Source organism: Mastigoproctus giganteus, chromosome 9 (genome assembly GCF_048544385.1).
Source record: "Mastigoproctus giganteus isolate SK-2022 chromosome 9, ASM4854438v1, whole genome shotgun sequence".
NCBI classification, from domain to species: Eukaryota; Metazoa; Arthropoda; class Arachnida; order Uropygi; family Thelyphonidae; genus Mastigoproctus; species Mastigoproctus giganteus.
Window position 1 is genome coordinate 51,926,362 of NC_143583.1, and position 26,692 is coordinate 51,953,053.

General features: G+C 38.0%; 1 protein-coding gene across 5 annotated transcripts in view; it reads left to right on the forward strand.

Moving 5' to 3' along the window:
• Positions 1-26,692, forward strand: part of LOC150080216 (histone-lysine N-methyltransferase 2C-like) — a 1,301,638-nt gene that overhangs the window by 1,013,551 nt on the left and 261,395 nt on the right. For 4 of the 5 annotated variants that reach the window (XM_090381514.1, XM_090381517.1, XM_090381518.1 and 1 more), the window contains 2 exons: positions 2,166-2,249; positions 14,459-14,914. In XM_090381514.1, coding sequence (XP_090237640.1) covers positions 2,166-2,249; positions 14,459-14,914 — 540 coding nt within the window. The remainder of the gene's footprint in view (positions 1-2,165; positions 2,250-14,458; positions 14,915-26,692) is intronic. The other variant, XM_090381519.1, reaches the window with a different exon arrangement.

Here is a 26,692-nt window from a genome sequence, read left to right on the forward strand (position 1 = left end):
TTATGAGCCATGTATGCTCCTTTCCATAGTCATTTGAGCTTCTGTCAAACTGCTCCATTTGTTCTCTAAGTGTCCTCTTCCTGAAAAGGGTGGAACTACTCATATAACTTGCTATAAATAATGTTTCCCATCAGTATTAATTAATGCATGTGGTATACTTATCAATGTTTAATAGAAGTTTGTTAACATTCAGATGGCCAAAATTGTGTGCGTACATGCGTGTGTGTGTACATCATACATATTATTTAGTTTTATATGGGGGAGGGGAAGTTTAGTAAAGACTGGACTTGGACTGCCTTGAATCCAAAAACTATATCTGTTATGGATCAAAATGCTTCCCCATTGGAAGTAGTAACTTATTCCAATATTTTTCATTCTATGAACACATGGTGGAAGTTCTTTGACAAGTTCTTTTCAGAGAAAATTGAATTATTTTTGTGAGTTAACAAAAGAAGTGTCATTTCTTTACCAACTGGCATCTTGTCTTTTTTTTTGTGAATGAGCCTAAAATGAATATCTCAAACAAATAGATGGAGAGAATCATAGTCCTATCCTGCAAGTGGTGTGTGTGTGTGTGTGCGTGCTCATGCATGCATGTTCTTTTACTTTTTGCACATATGTTTAACATACATAAACCCATATGTTTAACATCGAAGAAGGTGATAACCACCACCCTATCTTCTGATTTTAATGCACGAGGTTTCCACTATTCTCTACCCTTCTTAAAATCTGAACAAGTGGAAAGCAGCAAATCTGGCTAGGTCACCTTCACTGTAAGCTTTTATAAGCATATTGTACGGTTCATTTCTGTTCTTCTATACTCTGAAACAAAATTTTAAACCTGTGCACTATTTCTATTCATCAGGTGAATTTGGAGAGAAAAAACTGCTGTACTGCTAAATAAACAACAACCATGTTGATTTAAGTACTGTTACTCATTAACCTAGACACCTAGCATGCTTACCATACACCAATATCACTACCCCCACCCAGTCATCCTCCATGACATTGTAGATGTCATGTCATGGAGGATGGTTGTGATTATGATATTATTGGTTTCACCACTTATGACTTGTTAGGAGAGATGTGGGTTCGAATCCTATCATAGATTAAAGGAATTTCTAAGACCTTCTTCAATCAGAACCATAGTTAGCAAATTGCAGGCAAAGAGAAAGAGTAGCCCCTCCCCATGAACTATTCTAAGTTTTCCAGTCTGCACAATATACAAATTGGCTATTAACACTGTTACAGTCTTAATACATATGCATTATGGTCTAATTCCACTGGTGCTCCTCAAAACACAACCACAAGCATCGGTAGGATGACCAGCCACATTTCCTGGCAGTGACATCAATCTCTGTATTTCTTGAATGGAAAATCTTTCTCCCAGTGTTTATGGCATTACAACTGCCAGAAATTATCTTTAATGTTTATAGAGACCCCCCCCCCTCATTGGAGGAAAGATACAATCCATCAAACCCTACAAGTTGGCAACCATGTGTTTCCAGAGTATACTAGAGGAATTTCTGAAGACTTCTTCGTTCTTAACCAGTGTCTGATGAAATATGTTAAAATTTATCATCCTTTAGGATTAGCCTTTTAAGATCAATTCTGTTACCTTCAGTCAGCATTTATTGTGATAATCTGATGCAATGTAAAAGTAGGCATTGGTTTATAAATAATTATTTAAATGCTATTTGCCATAATATTTAATATTCTGCAGTCTACCCCCCCCCCCCCCCCCCCACCATCACTGTTTTAAATGTATTGTTTTTGTATCAATGCACCAAAAGATATAAATGCCATTTTAAATGCCAAGTTGCAAAAATGGCCATTCGTCTGCTTATCTGAATATCACACTATATTCAAACCTTATAACACTTGGCAAAGTAATTACATAAAACCAGATACTTAGCATAAGACCAGATATTTAGCACATTATAATGCCATAATGCATTACAGCATTATAATGTGCTTATTATAATGCCAATTTATAGTTTTATTTTAACAGATCATGGTCAGCGGTATCTCTTCAGAGTTGGCAGTTTTAATCCAGATTTTTTTTTTAATCTATATTATAGATTAGAAATATGATTATTATTACATCATATTGTGGATAATTTTTATTTGTATTTCATTTAAGCTAGACCTTTATATATTATTAGGATGAAGATGAAATAATATTTTGTAGTACAAATTGCTACATGCAGTTTGCATTAACTCACAGATCAGCGTCAGTTGAAGAAAAGGTAAATTTTTTATATAAAATTGCAATTATTTTCTCATTATAAAATACATAATAATATGCATACCACTGCTGAGCTATTATTATTCAGTCATTCAGCTACACAGTACAACATATGCTTTGAAAGTTGTATTATGTCAAGGGTGTGTTGTGTTTATAATGTCATCACCTTAGTGATGACATTGTAAACTCTCTCTCTCTCTCTCTCTCTCACCCCTCCCCCCACAAGTAAATCAATCTACATCAGTGCCCTCTTCCTTTCACTGAAATGTGAATTAATTTTAATTTTATTTCTCAGATGCAAAATTACCATGTTGTTCAATTTTTGTTCGATAAAATTGTGTTCAGTTGCTCTAGTTGTGGAGCACATGCATTTTTCCTTCATTTTGCATTGTTTTGGGTATTCTGTATTACTATATTAGAGTCTAATATAGTAATACTTCTGTATTAGAGTCTAATTTCTAAAGATCTGTCTTACAGATCTTTAGAAATTAGACTCTAATACAGAAGTATTATAAATGTTCAGTTACATATCATCTCATCGAAATCTGTTTTACACAGTGACATTCCATTTATTGATTGTATCTATGCTCTCTATTTCCTATTAGATCTTTAGCCTTGACCAGAATAAGCCTTCTGTCTTCTTCTAATGCTTACTTGACACATTCAGGGGCGCCTCCGTAGCCAGGTGGGCAGGAGCAGCAGTGCGTAGCACATGCTTCTTGATTAGACTGGGGTTCGAGCCCGTGACCACCAAATACGGAGGATGCAGAAAGGTCAGGGAACGACCACCGTATATCTCCGGAGCAATATGGCCTTAGTTGCTAATGCTCCTGAAAACCAAATAACAAATAAACAAACAAACACATTCAGTCTGCCTTTCTCTTGGTCTGCCCCATGCCTGTGGCTATTCATTTTTGCTTTGAATACCTGATGGATAACTAATCACACTCATCGACCATCCTGACTAAATTCCAGTACCACTTTGTTTTCTTTACTGATCTTTGACTAGATATTTATTACCCCAAGATGGTTTTTTTTTTTTTTTTTTGTTATTTCCTCATTTTTAATACAAGTTTGCCATTGCATCCATAGGTTAGTTTCATTTATATTTCTTAAAACTTTCATTTTTGATTAATTCCATAGCTTAAAATAAAAACAGTATTATAAACACCTATTTTTCTTTTGAGGCTAATTTCTCTTTTGTTGTCTGATCTTCCATCTTCACTAAAGATTGTTCTTAGTTACACAAAATTACTAACTTGTTCTAAATTTTGGTTATTTAGTCTGCACTCTAAATTTTCCCTGGCTCATTTCAGATCATCATGCTCCCTGCATATCATACACCTAAATGGGTCATCACTTGTGCTATGATCTCCCACAAGAGTGACCTTTGAATACATAGCATACCCTCTACATGCACTATGGCCCTGATTCACAAGCAGATGACTCAGACTGGAGATGCCTACAGCATTTACATTCTGGTATTTTTGGATGTATTAAATATAATTATGTTATGAAATATTCGGGGGTAAATTTTCCAAATATTACAGAAATACCATAGCACATTGCAGAGAAGATAGGACCATTTCAACAAGCTTTGTTATGCTTTCATAAGTGCAGTGTAATGTAAAATGAATGCATGCAGAAATAAATTTTCTTTCTTTCTTTCTTTCTTTTCTTTTTTTTTTTTTTTTTTTTTTTTTTCATTAAATGTTTTCTGTCAACTGTCTCAGAATATTATCTGTAAACTTACTGTGATCTGAATGACATGGTACTCTCGATTATGTTTCTCTCATTTTCTTATTATTCTTATAAATACCCTCTCAACATGAGCACCCGTACATAGGGAGGAGACCTCCCAGCGACACTGCTGGTCCTCCAGATTAGCGTCTCTGTGATCCAACACTCACTGTATCTTCAAGGGTAATATCATAGGAATCCATCATGTTTTCCATGTACTGCGACCCAAGGAAACTGGAAAGGGTGATCCTGGTGATTGAGAAGTGCAGCTTCAATACACAACTTTAGCTTTTGCTTCAACAAGACGGGTGGTCCTACAATGGCTTGCCCAGAATCAATTAGTTAGCAGATTCAGCTGCAAGCATCAACTATGTCAATGCCATGCTCCTAACCTCTTGGTACAAGAAACAAGATTCAGACTGACAGTTGGAGGAATGGGTAACCCTGGAATCCCATCCCAAATACATTTATTGTGCCTGATGGTATATGTCCTATTTAGACTCCATGGTGAGTGGGGAGCCTGAGCACTGAAACAAAATAAAAAAAAACTCATGAATCCTGATGATGTTATTTTTTCTGGGCCCCAACACAGTTTCTATCAGACAATCCAAATGTAGAAACAGAATGCCAATGCAGTAAAGAAACCCCAAACTGAGAAACTTATTGGGAAAATGTCACCCTTTTTCATACAGAACGGTTTAGAGGGATTAACAGGTTTCCCAAAATCAGTAAAGAGGCTGAAACCAAAAATGACACACTCTGACCTTCAATCACAAGGATACCGATTACTGTGACACTACACAGAACGCTAAATTCATCAATAGTTATCTCAGAGTGGGACTTCCTTGAGGTTGGTTACTGAGGAGGAAATCTGTTCTGAACTAAAGCCACAGGGAGTGATAGCAGTTAAAAGAATTTTCATATGCAGGGATGGTATTTTAGTACTAACTATAAACCTCATCCATCATATTTATTTATCCAATATATACTAACTCAATAACAGCCGGGTACATAAATTGGCACAGTAAGGTCATACATCCCAAATCCAGTGTGATGTTTCAAATTTCAAAAATATGAACATTCGTAGAGGGCCTACCTTGCAGCACCTGCCTATGCTTGGTGCAGTGCAAATGACCACAAAAGCCATGCATGTACAACCACTAAACCCGCTTGTGTTAACTGTCAGGGTGAGCACGCTGCATACTCAAGGACATGACAATGGTGAAAGCAAGAAAAGGAAAAACAACACAAAGCAGAGCTCAATATTCCATATCAGGAGGTGAAAAAACTGATAATGCCAGTAAGTAGCAATAAATCCATATATGCTCAGGTTACAGGGAAGCATTCTATTGGAACTCTTGATTTGATTATCAGCAGTGATTCTTCATGCATTAAGAATCTGCAGATAAATGAACCACTAGGTGGCAGTGATCACAGTGTGCTGAAGTGGGATTTACTCAAAGAGGTAACTACCATTAGGGGTAAAGGGAAGGGTTATTGCTTCCGTAAAGGCGACTACGATGGACTGAGACAGTATTTAAATTCTATACAGTGGGACCAACTGATGATGTTACCAACAGCAAATTCAAAATGGGAAGCATTCAAAGAACTTATCTTGGAAGCTACTAGGCTTTACATACCAACTAAGAAATATTGTTCAAGGTTTAAGCCAAAATGGATGTCAGATGAACTAATGAGGCATATGGCAGAGAAGAAAAATGCATGGGATACATACAAATTAACACATGACACAGAAGCCTATGATAGATACAAGTTGATATGCAACCAAGTTACAAAGGAGGTTAGGCAAGCGAAGGCAGATTACGAGAAATCCTTGGCAAGGGATGCAAAGAAAAACAGCAAAGAGTTCTTTACTTATGTAAACTCTAGAAGGAAGGGGATGAATCAGATTGGTCCACTTGATATTGATGGGTCAACTGTTGATGATCCTGCTCAGGTAGCTAACAAACTAAATGAATATTTTGCATCGACATTCACACATGAGGAGTTATTCAGCGAGGGGAATGCCAGAGGTGTATTCAACTCTAGCAGTAAGCTACAGAATCTTGAAATAACTGGGAGTAAAGTGGAGGAGAAACTGTTGAAGATAAACACAAGAAAGGCACCCAGGGTGGATGGGATCTATCCAGTTATATTAAAGGAGGCAGCAAAGGAAGTAAGCAAACCCTTAGCCATAATTATGAGAGCTTCCTTGGACTCAGGGGAGGTACCCATAGACTGGAAATGTGCAAATGTGACCCCAATTCACAAAGGAGAATCAAAGGCTGACACAAGTAATTATAGACCTGTGAGCGTAACTTCTGTTCCAGGAAAATTAATGGAGGCACTGGTTAAAGAAGCACTGCAGGATCATTTAGACAAGACTTCAGTTATAGCTCAGACACAGCATGGTTTTGTTAAGGGGAGGTCTTGCCTGACCAACTTGATTGGATACTATGATGCAGTCACAAAAGAACTGGATGCAGGGAATAACTTTGATATTATATACTTGGATCTTAGAAAGGCTTTTGATACTGTTGCACATGGAAGACTGCTACACAAATTGGAGCAGTGTGACATTGGAGGCAAATTGCTGCTATGGATAAAGGGGTGGTTGAGGGGGAGAAGACAGAGAGTGGTAATCAATGGACACTGCTCATCGTGGACTGATGTTATTAGTGGAGTCCCTCAGGGCTCAGTGTTGGGTCCATTATTGTTTTCTGTATTTATAAATGATATTGATGATGGTATATCGGGCTTAATGTCCAAGTTTGCAGACGATACAAAGGTTGGCAGGGTTGTCAAGGACACTACTGACACTATGCTGCTGCAACAGGATCTGGAAAGGTTGAGCAGATGGGCTGAGAGGTGGCAAATGAAGTTTAACATTGACAAATGTAAAGTACTACACATGGGAAACAGCAACCCCAGAGCAACGTATCAACTCTGTGGTACTACACTGACAGTGGTAGAGAATGAAAGGGACTTGGGGGTGGTTGTGCAGGCAGATATGAAGTTCTCTGAGCAGTGCAGACGGGCTTCAAGAGTAGCTCATGGAGTATTGTCAATGATATACAGGAATTTTTCCAGCAGGGATAAGGAGGTGATTATTCCATTGTATAAGGCGATGGTCAGGCCACACCTAGAGTACTGTATACAGGTCTGGAGGCCTCATTTCAAGAAGGATGTAGAGCTGCTGGAACGAGTACAGAGAAGGGCAACAAGATTAGTGAATGGAACAAAGGGGTGCTCTTACGAAGAAAGGCTTAAGTTTTGCAAATTACAGTGTCTGGAGACTAGGCACCAGCGAGGTGATCTGATAGAGGTGTATAAAGCCTTGAATGGTTTAAGCATGCTCAATGCTGATGGGATTCTTCCTCTAGCTCAGAAAAATCACCTGAGAGGGCATAAATTCAAATTGAGGAAAGACAGATGTAGGATAGACGTGCGGAAATTTGCCTTTAGCCAGCGGGTGGTTGGTTGGTGGAACAGACTTCCATCCCTTGTGGTGGAGGTTGATAGCCTAAATAAGTTTAAGGCTCAGCTGGACAGGTATTTTGAACGAACAGAGGGGTGAAGTGGAAGTGGGGTTTTTTTTTTTTTTTTTTGGCTGGTGCTGCATAAGCTTGCTTTCTTGCATCAAATGCCTCTACTAATGCTAATGCTAACTCAAACTGATATGACAGTCCCACCTAAAGAATCTTTTGTCCATTGCACACTACTTATTGAAAACTCCCAAGCCAGTACAAAATACTCAATCAGCTGCCACTCCCATGCCGATACCACTTACTACCTACAACAAATGAAAAATGGAGATAGAAGTGAAGGAATCAAATGAAGACACTGTCTTGGAACTTTTTTTGGAGGAAGATATGAACACTGGACAACATCCATAATTCCTCAAAAGGGATAAATCCAAGACTAAGAAAGCAAAGCTCTCAAAAGCCTAGATATTGAAGCTGCTATGGTTTTCATCAAAATAGTGAAGACATCAAGGTCCTCTGGCATTAGTTCAAGCCAGTGTGCTTCTGCTTACAGGGGACATTTATAGGCAAACCAAGAAATACATGCATGCATAGCTATACTATCATTCAGAAGGATAGAGCTGGGGAATGGACCTGCCCATGGAGGAGCTGTAGTCCTTGTGGGTAACCATACTCCCTTTTAGCTTATACTACTGACTGCTAACATAGAGGCCATAGTGATTCATCTCACAGCAGGGTTCCTTCTAATTATCTGCTCAGTCTGTTTGCCACCTCGAGGCAACATCCCTTAAGCAGACCTTGAGGTCTTGATGATCTCATTAAGCAATTGCCATTTTCTTTTCTATTACTAGGGTATTTTACTGGTATGAAATCCCCTAGTAATAGAAAATGCTGATATCAATGGAAGGTCTCAGATTTTAGACTGTATGTTTGAAAACAATGACCTTGTACTTCAAAATGTGGACTCTGATACTTTTTCCACATGCCTACCCTTAAATTACTGCCATTGATCTTTCCATCTGCTCCACTTCCTTCCTCACTGTATGTATGCACATGGGAGGTTGAAGAAAACCTTTACAATAGTGATCACTTCCCCGTGATATCCACCCTTTGCAATGGGAGACCATGCCATCTATCTAGGATGTCACAGTGGAAATTCAATCATGCTGACTGGAATGCTTTCATACATCTCCAGTTAATGATGCAACTAAGTATATATCACAGAAAGTATTGTCCAAGCAGCTGCCATTGCAATTCCAAAGACATCGACTCAGGTTTCCGCAATTTCCAAAACCTTGGTAGAATGCAGCAAAAAAGCCACAAAACAAGGATTAGGGAATATTTCATTGATATCCTACCACAGATAATATAATAGCCTTCAAAAGTGCACATTACATTACATGTCAGAATCAGAAAGAATCTTGGATCTGCTTCATATCTTCCATTGACAATGGTGACACCAAAAGTCTTCTGGGACAAAGTGGAAAATAAAGGATGTACAATTTCAGACCCAACCACAGTTGCAAACACTTTTGGGGAGACATTCACCAAAGCATTTCACCCCCCCCCCCACCTTCCCCAGAGTTTCTGGCTCTCAAGCAAAAATCTGAAAAACAAAATTGAAGCTATCTTAAAATGGCTGTGAAGCTGCAATCAGCTTTTTACACAATGGAAACTGAAAGCGGCACTCTGTCTATCCCAGGTGAGTGCCTTTGGGCCAGATGATTAAACATCAGAATCTATGGATCATGTGCTCTGTCTTCAAAAGATTGTGTTTAGAAGAGCAGTGTCCAACTCCTGGCATAAGGCAATTCTACTTGCCTTTCCTAAACCAAGAAAGGCTCCAAAAAAGACTGAATAATTATAATCCTATAGCTCTGACTGGCTGCTTGTGCAAGAATCCAGAAAGAATGGGCAACACTGAACTTATTTGGTATTTAGAAGCTGACCTCCTTTCTGGGACACTATAGTTTTTTTAAGAAAGAGGTCCTTGACCATTTAATCCCACTGGAAACATCAATTTCAGATGCTTTCCTAAAATGTGATCATCGGTATTAGCTTTCTTTGATGAGGAAAAAGTGTATGACATGGCTTGGGGATTAAAAAATTTACAACTTTGGTCTTAGTTCCTACAACATTGCCATTTTTATTAAAAACTTCCTCTCAAACCCAGGATCCTCTCTCTCTCTCTCTCTCACACAGTGTCCTCTACATTGATGATTAGCAGCTTTTCACAGTTACACAATGTGTCTGCAATTCTGCCCAGGGGCGTTAGGAGAGATTATGTGCTGAAAGCTTTGTGGATTAATTCAAGACTTGAGTGAATCTGCAAAGTTCTAAGAGGAGAAATTTGAAAAAATGTATTTTGTAGAGGTAGTATTCATATGAATAAAGGTGCTGCAAGGATTTCTGCCAGTATCATTAAGGATACCTTAAGGGTTCAGGGAAACTGCTAGTCAGGGGGAGAGAAGTGTAATTTAGATCCATGTTTATCTAATGATATGTGTCAAAGTAATTCATGCACTCACCTCAAGAATTCTTTGTTGTCACAACAGCCAATGTTGAGATTTTCTGAGTATAAAACGTTTCAAATGAGAGGGAAGATAAAACTTGAAATACATACTGAAATAACTTCAAGGGGTGTGTCAGGGTAGTAAACTATAGAAGATTCCTTAGTCTTAACCATGTCTACAGTAATGTCAGGAATGTTGTCAATAAAATGGCTGAATTTGAACTCCTGGTTAGAACATCTAATGCTGACATAATAGGGCTAACAGAAACGTGGTGCCATCTGGAATTTGGGGATGATGAGTTCCACTATGGTAAAGTAGTTAGGAAAGATAGGAGGGGTGGTGGTGTCATGCTGCTTATCAAAAGCAGCCTGAATGAAAAAGGGCTTTTGTTGAGTCTGAAATTATGTCTGCCAGCATAGAATCTGTTTTGGTGTGAGTTAGTTGGAAACAAAGGTATAGTAAGGGTGGGTGTAATCTACGAACCCAAAGATTGTGAAGAATATGACAAGAATCTTTATATGCAGGTGGGATGGGCAAGCAAGTGCAAATGTCTTATTATGGGTGACTTTAATTTGTCCCAGATTGATTAAAATAAGTGGGAGGGAAACTCACCTTGGGGAAAAATTTTTCTAAGTAAACTAGCTGATTATTATTTGTACCAGTATATTAGAAATAATACCAGGGGTGAGAATATTCTTGACCTCATCATTACTCACAAATTATATGACATCACAGAGCTTAAAATATAAGAACTATTGTAAGGTAGTGATCACACAGTTGTCAGTTGGAAGATGAAGAAAGATATTGCAATAGTTAAAGGTAAAAGCATGGGTCTTAATTTCAGAAGAGGGAACTTTGGCAATTTAAGGTGCTATGTGGCATCTATGAATTGGATGAATTGCTAAAGTAGGAAAAATACGTTTGAATTATGGAATACGTTTAAAGCAAAAATCACAGAAGTCATGAATGCATATATACCATTAAGAACTCAAATTGAGGTAAGACAGTTGTAGAATAGATGTGCCGAAATTTGCCTTTAGCCAGTTGGTAATTGATTGCTGGAACAAGCTTCCATCTGTCATGGACGTTGATAGCTTAAATAAATTCAAGGAAGAACTGAACAAAGTTTTGAAACAAATGGATAGATGAAATGCGAAGTGGGTTTTTTTTTTTTTTTTTTTTGCTGATGCTGTATAAGCTTGCTTTTTCACATCATGTTCCTCTGCTAATGCTAATTGCAGAAGTAGGATACGAAATGGATGATTGCAGAGCTGGCTGGTCGAATAGAGCAGAAAAAGATAGCATGGGACAGAATGATGAAAGGTGCTAAAGCATACAACAGGTACAAGTTGATCTGCATTAGTACCACAAATAAGGTTAGGGAGACCAAGGCTGCATACAAGAAAGCATTGACTAAGAGAGCAAAGAATGGGGACAAGGAACTTTTCATGCATGCATGTGAATACAATCAGCAGAGGTCTTTAGTGACAAAAGACCGCTGAGAAGAGGGCTATGCAAGTAAGGCTGAGCCATATGAAATTAGTGATTTTGTAATTACAGATGATTGTTTATTAGAAAAACTTTTGAGCATAAATTCAAGTAAGGCTTCCTGGAGTTAATGGATATACCCAACAGTTTTAAGGGATACTGCCAGGAAGTGTATTGAACCATTGAGGTTAATTATGAGGGCATCTTTGGATTTGGGGGAGATTCCTTTGGATTGGAGAAGTCCCAGTGTATTGCCAGTATATAAAGGCAGTTCTAAGAGTGAAGTTAGTAACTACAGACTGGTTAGTCTGACTTTAGTAGTAGGAAAAATCTTAGAGGCAGTGATTAGGAGAGCAATCCAGGGGAAATTTTGATAGATATGGCATTCTGAAGGACACGCAACATTGTTTTGTTAAGGGAAAATCAATTAACTAACTTAGTAGGCAATACGATGAATTTAGGAATTATAGCCTACTAACTTAGTAGGTTATTTTGATACAGTTACTCTTGAGCTAGATGTAGAGGGCACTTTCAGCAAAGCATTTGACATGGTCCCACATGAGAGGTTACTATTTAAGCTGGAACATGTTGGGATTACTAAGATGGATTGCTGGGTGGCTGCAGGGCAGAAGGTTGTGATTAATGGATATTCTTCAGATTGGTATAATGTCGGGAGTGGGGTCCACCAAGGATTGGGGCCCCAGGTGCCAAGCGAATTCGAGGTCAAGCATTCAAAGTGCGATTATATAGCAGTCTTTCTCAGTGATAAAAGTTCATTTTATCACACTTCCACCAACTCTGAACAAAGGGCCTGTGCATGTTATAGGCTATATCTGCTAACAAGTGGGGTGTAGATCATTACACATTACTTCAACTCTGTTGCACACTTGTGCATTCCAAATTAGATTATGGGTCTTGGATGTATTGTTACTGGAGCTGTCCAAACATCTGTCCAGAGTCTATATGTCGAATCAACCTTCTTCGACGAAAGCAACTGTCATTACAGTAGGCCTTTAAACTAAAATTCAGACCACCCTATGTGGGCATCCGTTTTTGAGCAGCGTTGGAAAAACCTCTATAATGGCTGCAAGACTGCTAGCTGTCTCTTTTGGTATTAATATCTAAGATTTACTAAGAGAACTGAACATCACAGTAGACAATATGGTTGAATCATCAAGGCAGTCACCGCCATCTTGGCATGCTCAAATACTAGCATGCCATTTTGAGTGGTGGAAAAGGCCATATTTGGCCCACCTAGCCAAATACTCTGCCTTCTTACCTAGCTCATTGATGTTTCGAAGTCAGAGTCGTCTGTTACGTCTGCTGCCATCTTCCCAGATAACGCTGTATCTGAGAAGGTTTCCCGACGAATGCAGCATATACATACGAGTTGTATGTATAGAATTAGGCCATATTTTCCTATAATTACCAAAGGTACATGGTATATACAGAATTTAAGTATACTACAGGTGTATCTGCTTGATGCCAAGCCACATTGGGATCAAGGGTAAAGAACTGGCTGATGGGTCACCACAACCCCAGAACAACTGTATCCTATTAGCCCTCTATACAGACTGCAGGCAAATAAAAATAAATTTAAATAAACAAGTGAGAAAGAGGGAGAGATTTCAGATCTGTTCGGTTATCGTCTTAAACATAATGCCCTGAAATGAGATAAAATGCATTTTAAAACAATTGTACAAAATGTTCTTTTAGTATTTAGATATTCTTTTTTGTGGTTGCTGTACTCCTGCATAGCACCCAAAGAAAAGCTACAAGTAGTTCTTCACTCATCTGTCCTTTATTTCTCATGTCACATCTAAATATATTACAGTGGATTCCGGTTATTTGGGACACATTGGGATAGTGCACTTTGGCCGATTAAGCGGCTGCCTCAATTATGAAAAGTTCCATGTAAATAGTTAAAAATGCAGTGAAACCCTCCCCCACTTTACAATTGGTTCACTGTACAATCAAATCACGCTAAGATAGACTCACCATAGTAAAATACTGTTCACTATACTATATGTAGTAAGCACCAGTCTTTGTGATAACGTTTATGAATTGAATTTTAATTCTATTAAATGGCAATTCTAATAAGGGAAAATTGGAAGAATATTATCCACAGGCTATAAAAGTAAAGATATATTAAGCACAGATTTACACTTTATTACCTTAACAATTAAAATATTAAATGATACATGAAAATTGGAAGAATATTTCCCACAGGTTAGCAAAATAAAAATAAATTTACGCTTACGTGCATAGCTTAATTAATACGTACTGTAATATAAAAAAAATAATAATAATGTATATACTAACTAGTTGATATTTCTGTTCACTGACTTTGGGGAGGGTTAAATTTTAAAACAGTAAAAAAGATAAGCAATCAATAACAAAGAACATGGCACGCACAAATTGCAACAAACCCGATATGTGCAAGTGACAACGGAGTAACAAGTTATGAAGCTTAAAAATTAGGAATGAAGAGAAAATTCTGAAAATTTATTTATGTTTTTTATATGATTGAAGATTTCATAGAAGGGAAAACACATTTCACCATAATAATGTAAAAACCCACAGAATTCCAGGTGTCGGTATTATCACAAATTCAATAAGATCAAGTTTCTATCCATTTATAATAGATTGCACTAAGAAAAGCCCAATAAACTAGAAACTGCTAATTGTTTTTATTATTTTATGGTTGTGACCTCCAGAAATCCAACTGGACCATGTGCTATGGTTGGAGACAATCATAGGGTAATCTTGAGTGCTGCGGTCTCCTGCACCAGTTAAACTACATGTTGTCCCAATTAAGCGAAGAAAACCCTGGCTATTTTCTCAATTAGGTTCTGTTCTTTAAGATTTGTCCCAAATAAACAGCTGACCCGATTAACCTGTGGCCCAAATAACCGGAATCCACTGTATTTAAATTCCTTTAGTTTTGTGTTATTTTGAAAAGTTTTATATTTTGTTAAATATAGGAAGCGGCTGAAGTAGTTAGCCACTTAAGTAATCCCTCAAAGCATGTTGACATAAAACAGGAAGAGAAAGATACTGAAACAGAATCTTCACATCTAAGGGAACAAATTGAGAAAACTGCAAGCAGTGTTGATCAAGTTGTGGAACAGGAATCACGTATAATTGAAAATGGAATGGAGGAACAAGATAGGATGATTGCTTCAAATACAGTAAATGAAAGAGTGCTTCCACCACCATCATCTCCTCCCACACCACCACCTGAGACTGAAAAGATTGGTTTTGAACTAGATGACTCTGCTGTTTTGCTTCATTCAAAAACAGTTGGAGATCATCAGAAGCTACCCATTAACATTCCTGATGAAGAAGAAGATGAGCATTCACTTGTAGATGAAGATCTTGAAAAGCTTCCAGTCATGGTCAGCAGCAGAAAACACTCTTCCTCTGGAGATACTGAAAAAGTAAGTGTTTTAAAAAAATCTAAAACAAAACTTGTAATTTCTTGGGAGAAAGAAGGGAGAAAGAAACACAGAGTGCAGTGTTGTTTAATTTGAAATTATAATAAAACTTTTGTCCATTTAATTGCCTAACCTATCTAATAACACTGTCCAATAATTTTTTTTTTTCCTTCCACGATCATTAAAGTAGGTAATTCCTATAGATGTTTTGACAATGAATTTGAAACTTTAAAAATGCTTTATCATGTTTTAGCATCCAAGTAAAAGTGACATATGCAGTTTTGACTGATTTTAAACTGTAATGCCTGACTATGACTTTCACAAAAGTAATAAAAGTTATAAATTTCCCCAATCACATGCAATACAGCATATAAACTCAGTGATCACTCAATTATGACTTAAACTGTTATCCCAAATGACATTGCACCACACACACACACACTCAGGCATATGGGGTTCCACAGAAGGGAACTCAAGAGACACCCTCTCCTCGCCTCTGATCCTCGTCAACAGCGAATGCTGTGGTATCGACAACCTGCTGGATGGCTGTGCACCATGCTGACAGATGCCTTTGTGTTTGGCACAAGCAATGCGAGTCCATGGACCCCATCATGCATGGTACCCACTATCCAAGTAGGTGGCAGTGGTTGCTTAATATGGGGCATATTTTCCTGACAAAAACTAGTACCCCCTGTTGTGGTATGGATCAGTGTTTCACTGGTGAGGTCTACCAGCAGCTCTTAGGAGACCATGGGTATCCTGCCATGTTGCACTTTATCCTGGACAGAAAACAGGACCTTCCAAAATGATAATGCTCCGTGTCATTGGTCCTGCACTGTGCACAAGTGGTTTAAGGAACACAGAAAAGATATCTCCCCCACTTAATTTTCTTACTCTCTTTGTATGTAATATACATAAAGCCATCTCCTGTGACATTATTATATTCAGCTACAATGAGCTCTACATACACCAACTGACAATACCCCATACAGCAGTACAGGAGTATTATCATTAAGGCAAACAAATTCATTGACAAATTACATTTGGAAATCCTCCTCTCCACCCCTCCCCTCTTTCTACTTTCTTTCTCAGTATCATTGGATGACCAGATATTTGCCATTCATTTTCTTGGTTTCTTTCTTAAGCATGAATTGATCCCTCTCACAATAAGAATGAATTTCGTTATTCCATTCAAAAGAAAGCAGCAAAATTTTGTGTAGTCTGGCTGCATGCCCATTATCATGGATATAATTTTGCTGGGTTTCCACAATCTTGATTGGCCTCCAAATTCACCTGACATTAATTCAATTGAACACATGTGGGATGTTTTGGAATGGGAAATTAGGTGTATGAACATACAACTGTCATCTGTTCCAACACTGTCTAAAGCCTTGCAGATCCCTACAGACATCTTCAGATATCTGGTAGAGTTATTGCCTAGGCAAATAGTGGCTGTTATCCGTTTAAATGGTGTACTAACATGTTATTAGGTAGGTGATCATAATTCACTGATCATTCAGTGTATATACCATGTATTTAACAAATTAAGTAAATATGCTTTGCAGTATTTCGTAGTATTTACTTACAGAAGTTTGATATACAAAGAAAGAAGTTGTAATGAAATGTTTATAATGTAATCACTAAGGTGTGTGTGTGTGTGTGTGTGTGTGTGTGTGTGTGTGTGTGTGTGTGTGTGTGTGTGTGTGTGTGTGTGTGTGTGTGTGTGTGTGTCCAAGATTCTAGCCATAATCTACAAGCATCGCAGGTGTCCATTTACCATGGTATCCAAAATGTTTTGGTGAATATGCTTACCAGGCTCATCCAACACAGCTCCCAGTTTTTGCAGAAGAAATCCACTACAAGCGATTTCAGTTTATAGGCTGCTAGTATTCTTGAGAGAAATTGCGCACAGTGCCTTCAGATGCATCTCATACAACTGTTTTATTTGCAGTTTACATCTGCTTCAAAGTAAATGTCATTTGCAAGCTCTTATTTTAAGTTCTACTGTTATTTCCTCTTTAATTTTGGCATTGTCAACACATGGAAATTTGACTTGGTGTACTGGAAACCAATCTGTTCTGTCCATTCCTCTCACAGAGTTTTCATGAGACTTAGTGTTATATTAATATTGGTAACAACAGTTTTATTATGTTCACAGGGCTTGCTTTAGAGTACATTTCACCCAGTGCTTAAGCATGAATTGATCCCTCTCACAATGAGAATGAATTTCGTTATTCCATTCAAAAGAAAGCAGCAAAGTTTTGTGTAGTCTGTCTGCATGCCCATTATCATGGATATAATTTTGCTGGGTTTCCACTTAATTTTCTTACTCTCTTTGTATGTAATATACATAAAGCCATCTCCTGTGACATTATATTCAGCTACAATGAGCTCTACATACACCAACTGGCAATACCCCATACAGCAGTACAGGAGTATTATCATCAAGGCAAACAAATTCGCTGACAAATTACATTTGGAAATCCTCCTCTCCACCCCTCCCCTCTTTCTACTTTCTTTCTCAGTATCATTGGATGACCATTTGCTGTTCATTTTTTTTTTTTTTTTTTTAAATTTTTTTTTTTATTATTATTGTGTTTTATTTTGGTGTCATATTACCTGGACTTTGGTTGTTTGGGTAATAGATATCAGATAGTATATCCAAGAAGCTTTTGAATTTTTCATCTAATCTCCTCCTTGCTTTCACTTTAACTCTCACGTTAGTGAAATGGTCTGTAATTAATGAGGGTACCTGTAGAAGTAGGCTTGCTTTGTTTTTTCTTTCTTTCTTTGTTTTTTTTTTTTTTTTAATTATTATTTTGCTTTTATTCTACATCTGTGTGTGTGTGTGTGTGTGTGTGTGTGTGTGTGTGTGTGTGTGTGTGTGTGTGTGTGTGTGTGTGTGTGTGTGTGTGTGTGTGTGTGTGTACACAGTCATCCCTCGATTTGTGCAGGGGTTATGTTCTGGGGAAACACGGTGCAGTCCAAATCCGCACAATGTGAAACCTAGTTTATATGACATAATGAGGGTTCTGCACCCATACACAAAAAGAAAAAAAATGGGCAAAAAAAATTGTCTTCATTCAGTAAGAAAAAAGAAAAAAATTGCAAATGTGTCCATAAAATTAATCTTGCTAATACGTACCTCTAGATTTTCAGTCTAAATTTATTGCCTCTTCGTCATTGTGATAAACTTGCAATAGTATCCAGTACTTTTTGTAAAAAATTAGTTAAAATTCTTTGCTTAGAAGCATGCTGTTTTTCTCTGTAAATTTCTTCATAAGGAACTAAATCTAATGATAAAGTTCTACGAAAATTTAAACTCCTCTCTAAATTAGGATCCATATACAGAGCTTCTTGGCTAAGCTGATTTGAAAGTTCTAAAAACTCAGCTAGTCTCTTCGCGATCAAATTTTTGTGTGCAACTTCTTCATGGTCCACTGATAATTGTTCTCTATGAGATTCAAGGACTTCTGTGATATCTGCTGGTTCCAGTTCTTCAAATCCCTCTCCACCAATCATTTTGGCAATTCTCATAATCTTAGCTACCTCTGGCATTTTACTATGGCTTCTTTAGTGCAGCTTTGTGGCCACGGCTTTTTCCCACACTGCATTCATTGTTCAGTACTTAACTTCACCCCACACAAACTCAACATTTTTTACAGCATCAAGAACGTTATAATTCTGCCAATAATCTCAAATTGAAAGGCTGCCTATTCGATCAGTAGCATCTACCAACTGTAAAAAAAATTATCTTTGGTAATAAAGTTTAAAGGAAGCTATAACACCTTGTTCCATCGGCTAAATTAACGAACTTGTATTCGCTAGAAGAAAGGTAACTTTCACATTTAGGTGCGGATTTCTTCGTTTTAAGCACCATTTAAACACACACTTTATACAGACATGAAATATTAAATTAGCAAAAGCAATGCTTACCGATTAAAACACTTTATGTTGAGCGAACCAGAAAAGGATTCTGTCCGAACAGCTAACATAGGATAACTGGTGAATGGAATTAGGAAGTTGTTTCAAAAATAACCTGACAAACACACCACTGTTTATTGCTGTTTGGCAATAAGCATCAGTTTTGAACACATTTGTCATATTTTTCTAAAGCACATTACTGGAGGTCACGACCATAAAATAATAAAAACAATTTGCACTTTCCGGTTTATTGGGCTGTTAGTGCAATATATTATAAATGGGTAGTAATCTCAATCTTATTGCATTTGCAATAATCCCAATAGCTGGAATTCAGCGGGATTTTAGGTTATTATGGCGAAATGTTTCCACTTCAATGAAATCTTCAATCATGTAAAAAACATAAATAAATTTTCAAAATCTGCTCTTCATTCCTATTTTTGAAGCTTCATAAAAAAATCGCACAGGTAACAAAAGTTACTGTGCAATCTAAAATTTTGGTAGTAAATACCTGACCACGCAATAGTGAAACCATGCAAATCGAGGGAATGACTGTGTATATATATATATATATATATACACACACACTATATATACTGTATATATATTTCAATTAATCCAAAAATTAAATAGAGAGATAGAAATTAATAAAAATATATATTAAAAATAAATAAGAAAAATAGTAGGAAAGCTAACATCAGTGGCAGCAGAAAAGCACTATCCACTACATGTTGCTTATAATAAACTAAATTAAAATAGGATATTTGCCAGTAGCATGGCAAACCAGTAGAGTGAAAAAGAACTTAACCAAATAAAATAACATAACAATAGCAGAAAAATATAAGGGGGGGGGATAAAGAAGAAGAGGGTAGTGTTTAAGCAACGTTCCTAAAATAATTTAGAAAATTAAGCCAGTTAAAAGAAATTTAGTGCCCCCCCCCCCTGAAGGCACCCATTTCCAAATTATGCAAAATCTCACTAATGTGGAAACGTAGACTAACAACATTACATGACCAATTAATAAAATGAAATGAAATGAAATAAAATAGACTGACCATTATGCCCCATCTCGACAGAAGACCATGAGGCCAATAATGGTCAGGGAATCACTGCATTTCGAACGCTAAACAAATCCATGCAACGACAGAGCGATACTAAGATCAGACCGCAGTGCAATAGATTTGCATAGCAGTGGTCCTTATGCAGTGAAAAATAATAAAACAGAAAGCCTAGTACTTGCATGGTCAAACCCCACCACTGGCAAAACAATAGTTGAACTGAAAATATATAGAGAAACAAATTAGGCTATAGATGTTTTGTCAGTGGTGTGGTGGTTTGGCAACTATTTCAGGGGGGCGGTGGCGTCGCTAAATTTTTTTTTAATTGGCTTAATTTTCCAAATTATTTTAGGAACGTTGCTTCAACACTATCCTCTTCTTCTTTATCCCCCCCCCATATACAGTCCATTCCAGTTATTTGGGACATGTCGGGACTAGTGCATTTTGGCCCAATTAAGCGGCTGCCCCAATTATCCGAAGTTTCGCTTAAATAGTTAAAAATACAATTTTTAACGGTGAGAACGGAGTAACGAGTTACAAAGCTTTAAAAATATGATTGAAGATTTCATGGAAGTGTAAACACATTTCACCATAATAACCCACAGAATTCCAGCTGTCGGTATTATCGCAAAATCAGAAAAGCGCAATAAACAGGTGACTGCTAATTGTTTTTATTGTTTTATGGTTGTGACCTCTAGAAATCCGACTGAACTATGTGGTACGGTCAGAGACAATCGTAGGGTAATCTCCAGTGCTGAGGTCTCCTGCCCCGATTAAACGGCATGCTGTCCCAATTAAGCGAAGTAAACCCTGGCTATTTTCGCCGATTGGTTTCTGTTTTTTAAGATTTGCCCCAAATAAATGGCTGCCACGATTAACCGGTGGCCCAAATAACCAGATTCCACTGTATATTTTTCTGTTATTGTTATGTTATTTTATTTGGTTAAGTTCTTTTTCACTCTACTGGTTTGCCATGCTACTGGCAAATATCCTATTTTAATTTAGTTTATATATATACACAAGTAACCCTTGTATAACACGGAGGTTAGATTCCAGAAATAACACGCATTATAGAAATCGCATTATATGAGGTTCAGGTTTTAGGTGGTAGATGACTTTCATCAACCGGTGAAATACCACCACTTTGCTTATTGGAGACTTGAAGTGGTGAAACCCATGTTTAGTCTCTAGAGCAAAGTTTCCGGCATCCCCCTTCCCCCATACTTCTCCTTCAACCCATGCACGGTACTAAGTACTATAGGTTTTGATACCTTTCGTGTTTGGGGTTTTCATAAAAAAAAAAAAAAAAAAAAAGGTTTCATACAAAATGTAGGGTTATGTAGTAGTAGTGGCATGTGATGCAAGAAAGCAAGTGTATGAGCTTATGCAGCATCAGCCAAAAAAAAAATCACACCATTTTCTCTCCAAATGCCTGTCCATTTCCTCCTTAAATTTATTCAACCTATCAACTTCCACAACAACAGATGTTCCAGCAATTAACCACCCACTGGCTAAAGGCAAATTTCCGCACATCTATTCTACATCCGTCCTTTCTTAATTTGAATTTATGCCCCCTTAGGTTCGTAATCTGAACAAGTGGAAGGATCCCATCAGAATTCAGCATGCTCAACCCATTCAAGGTCTTATTCACCTCAATCAGATCACCATGCCGGTGCCTAGTCTCCAGCCACTGCAATTTGCAGAACTTAAGCCTCTCTTGGTAAGAGGATCCCTTCATTCCCCTCACCAATCTTGTTGCCCTTCTCTGTACACGCATAAGCAAATCTACATCCTTCCTAAAATGAGGCCTCCAGACCTGTACGCAGTACTCAGGGCATGGCCTGACCATTGCCTTATACAGAGGGACAATTGCCTCCTTTTCCCTGCTAGCAAAATTCCTTTATATCATTGTCAAAATCCCATGACCTGCCCTGGCAACCTGTCTGCATTGCACAGAAAACTTCATATCTGACTGCACAATTACTCCCAGGTCTTTTTCCATTTTCTACCACCTTAAGTGTAGTACCACACAGTTAGTACATTTCTCTGGGGTTACTTCTACCCACATGCAGTACTTTGCATTTTTCAATGTTAAACTTCAGTTGCCACTTCTCAACCCATCTGCCCAAATTTTCTTGTTCCTGTTCCAGTAGCACACTGCCATTACTGTCATTAGCAACCCTGCCAACCTTTGTATCATCTGCAAACTTTGACACTAAATCTGATATACTTTCACCAATATCAGTGATAAATATACAAAACAACAGTGGACCCAACACCGAACCCTGTGGGACTCCACTAATAACATTAGCCCACGAAGAGCAGCACCCATTGATTACCACCCTCTGTCTTCTCCCACTCAACCATCCTTTTATCCATTGTAGCAACTTATCCTTAATTCCACTACTCCAATTTGTACAGTAGTCTTCCATTCACAACAGTGTCAAAAAGTTTCCTGAAATCCAAGTATATGATATCAAAATTATTTTTTGCATACAGTCCCTTTGTAACCACATCATAATACCCAATCAAATTTGTCAGACAAGACTTTCCCTTAACAACCCATGCTGTCTGAATTATTGCTGCAGTCTTGTCTAGATGATCTTGCAATGCATCTTTAACCAGTGACTCCATTATTTTACCCGGAACAAAAGTTAAACTAACTGGTCTGTAATTACTTGTGTCACCCTTCGATCCCCCTTTGTGAATTGGGGATACATTTGCACATCTCCAGTCCATGGGGACCTCCCCCGAATCCAAGGATGCTCTCATAATTATGGCAGAGGGTTTGCTTAGTTGCTTTACCGCCTCCTTTAATATAACTGGATAGATCCCTTCCACCCCAGATGCCTTTCTTATGTTTAACTTCAACAATTTCTCCTCCACTTTGTTCTCAAGTTATTACAGAATCATTAAGCACCCTGCTACAATTTGATAACCTTCTGCCATTTTCAAACCTTAATAATTCCTTATGTGTGAATGTAGATGCTAAATACTCATTCAGTTTGTTCGCTATCTGAGCAGGATCATCAACAGTCGAACCATCGATATCAAGTGGACAAACGAAATTCATCCCCTTCCTTTTAGAGTTTATATAAGTAAAGAAATCCTTGCTGTTTTTCTTAGCATATTTTGCCAAAGATTTCTCGTAATCTGCCTTCGCCTGTCTAACCTCCTTTGTGACTTCATTACAGACTAGCTTATATCTGTCGTAGGCTTCTGTGTCACCTGATAATTTATATGCATCCCATGCATTTTTCTTCTTTGCCACGAGTCTCATTAGTTCATTTGACAACCATTTAGGCCTAAACTTTGAACAATATTCCTTAATAGGTATGAAACTTTTAGTAGCTTCTACAATTAATTCCTTTAATGCTTCCCACTTAGAATTTGCTCTTGGTAACATCATCAGTTGATCCAACTGTGCAGAATTTAAAAAATGTCTGAGATCGCTGTAGTCACCTTTACTGAAGCAAAAACCCTTTTCTTTACCCTGATGGTAATTATATCTTTAAATAAATCCCGCATCAGTACACTGTGGGTGCCTCCATAGCCAGGTGGGCAGGAGCAGCAGTGTGTAGCACACGCTTCTTGATTAGACCAGGGTTCATGACCACCAAATACGGAGGATGCAGAAAGGTCAGTGAATGGCCACCACGTATCCTAGGAGCAATATGGCCTTAGTTGCTAAAGCTCCTGAAAACCAAATAACAACAACAACAACAACAGTACACTGTAATCACTGCCACCTAGTGGTTCCTATATCTACAAATTCTTAATACCCGAATGATCACTGTTGATTACCAGATCAAGAGTATTATCTTCTGTAGTTGCCTCTCGAACGTGCTGCTGCAGAAAATAATAATAATTATTATTATATTAGCCATATAGTGCAAGGAAGCCTGAGGCTTATGCTGCACCAGCCAAAAAAAAAAAAAAATTTCCAAGTTACCCTGAGAGAGAGAGAAATAGAAAGGAATGGAATCACTAAGAAAGCGAAGAATGACGATATCCAGCTCAGGACCCTGGATGTAAGCCCATTAAGCTTAATATACCTTCATCAATATCATTGGCAAATACAGAAAACAACAATTGTCCCAACATTTGTTTTCTGTATTCATCCAATATTTCTGTAATCATCCAATAAATCCACAAAACCTTACTAGTGTGCGAGTGACCAAACCACAAGTTCCAGTCAATATCTGGGAAGTTAAAATCCCCCATTATAAGACATTCTGGTTTACTAGCACACTTTATTTCTCTGTACAATTGTTCATTGTACTCATTCAAGTGATTAGGCCTGGAACACACTCCTACTCTTATTTTTGCTTTCACATTGCTTATGTCACACCAAACTGACTCAACAGTGCACTCTTCATCTATATCAACTGGATGCACTTCTTTTGATTTTGTTTTTCTTAATTAACAGCATAACACCTCTTTCCTTCCTATCCTTTCTGTACACATTTTACTCCTCAAATTCCAATTCTGTATTCCTAATATCTGTGTGACACTACGTCTCTGCTATCCCAACAATATCTGCCTTTGATGTCTTCAAATTCATCAAATTTATTTATTGTACTTCTAGCATTTGTATACACCTATTCTTATTCTTAGTTACCCTAACATATCCCATATACCCACCTGTTTCACGATGACTGCCATCAGTCCCTGAGACCCCCGTACCCATCGCTCCAGGCCGCTGCTTGTTCTAATAGAAGTAGTGCAAGAATCACTTTCACCTCTGCGTGCGGCTACTTTTAACCTTTTAGTCTGTGAATCCTCCCAGGCTAGCAGTTTTCCGGCCCACCTAACACTGCCTTGTAACATCAGCAAATTTTCTTGCACCCTTTCTATTTAAGTGTATCTCAATCCTGTAGAAGCTGTCTCTCCTGTTAACAAGCACAGACCAGGCTGTGAAAAATTCTACACCTTGAGCCTTGCACATTCCCTCCAGTGCCGAATTGATTGACAAGGCTCTCATTGTACTTTCAACTTTAACCCTAACTCACGACTTTTTTGCAACATTGACCTGTACTTGCTCCTGGCAGATATACCCTGGTCCTATTCCATCTATCCTTTTTACAAAATATATTCTCTGTTTCCCTAACAATAGAGTTACCAACAATAACTAACTCCTGTGGGACCAGCGCATTCTGCCTTGAAGATTGCCGCTGTGTCACCTAATGCCTAAGAGTGAGCTCTGGCATTGAGTTGGGCAGCTGAGAGCTTGAAACACCCCTCATATTCACAACGATCTTTGGTTTTTTTCTGGCCACTGCAGATTCCACACGATGCCAACAGTTTTCTATAGGATTCAGGTCTGGCTGTTTCTTGGCCTGCTAAGAGTTGTAATGAACCGTTCTACCAACCATTTTTTCACCTGTAACAAATGTAAACACATTACTGTCGAACCTCTAATGCAGAAATGAAGCTAAAGTAACTATAGCAGTGCCTACTTACACTTTTCGCCTAATGACAGTGTCGTCCTGAAAGATGCAAGTTACTTGTCAGGTTGAAATGGTCTCTAATGGTTGGTGGCAATTTGCTTTCCAATATACCTGGTATCCATTGGCATTTATGGAACCTTTTATAAACTGCAGGTAACCTACTCCGCGATATGAAATGCAACCCCATTTCATTTGGCTGGTGGAGAATTTTACTATAGACACCATACAGTCTGGATAGTATTCTTCACCACGTCTACGGCGAATCATTTGTCTCCCATCAGAGCCACTCAGTTTGGATTTCTTCTCATCCAAGAAAATAACTGACTTCCGCTGCTTGGGGGGTCCATTTGACATGCTCCTTACCACAAATTAATTGGGCCTTTTTCATTTTTTGTGTGAGGAGGAGCTTCTTCTTAAGACTTCTTCTTCTTGAAGAGGGCCTCTTCTGACTTACTGCACTTACTACCACTCTTGTGTATTCTTCCCATTCTCTTTTCAGCTCAGAAAAACTTTAAGGTTTTTTAAGGAATAAGCCCTTCGAAATGCGGTACTGTTTTGGCGTAGAGACTCATTTGCGTCCGGTTCCTTCTTTCTATCAGCAGAACCAGTATTCTTAAGTTTGGAAAGAAACATATTCGTTTTCGATTGATTACATGACACTCTATAAGCAATATGATGGGACGAATATCCTTCCTCACGTAAAGCAACAAGAGCACTCTTTGTTTGTGGCATCAACTGAACTTAACCCGCCATCCTGACACAAGCAAGGAATGACTGCTTATAGAGGGAGTAATACTCTTGATTTGATTATCAGCAGTGATTCTTCATGCATTAAGAATCTGCAGATAAATGAACCACTAGGTGGCAGTGATCACAGTGTGCTGAAGTGGGATTTACTCAGAGGTAACTACCATTAGGGGTAAAGGGAAGGGTTATTGCTTCCGTAAAGGCGACTACGATGGACTGAGACAGTATTTAAATTCTATACAGTGGGACCAACTGATGATGTTACCAACAGCAAATTCAAAATGGGAAGCATTCAAAGAACATATCTTGGAAGCTACTAGGCTTTACATACCAACTAAGAAATATTGTTCAAGGTTTAGGCCAAAATGGATGTCAGATGAACTAATGAGGCATATGGCAGAGAAGAAAAATGCATGGAATACTTACAAATTAACACATGACACAGAAGCCTATGATAGATACAAGTTGATATGCAACCAAGTTACAAAGGAGGTTAGGCAGGCGAAGGCAGATTACGAGAAATCCTTGGCAAGGGATGCAAAGAAAAACAGCAAAGAGTTCTTTACTTATGTAAACTCTAGAAGGAAGGGGATGAATCAGATTGG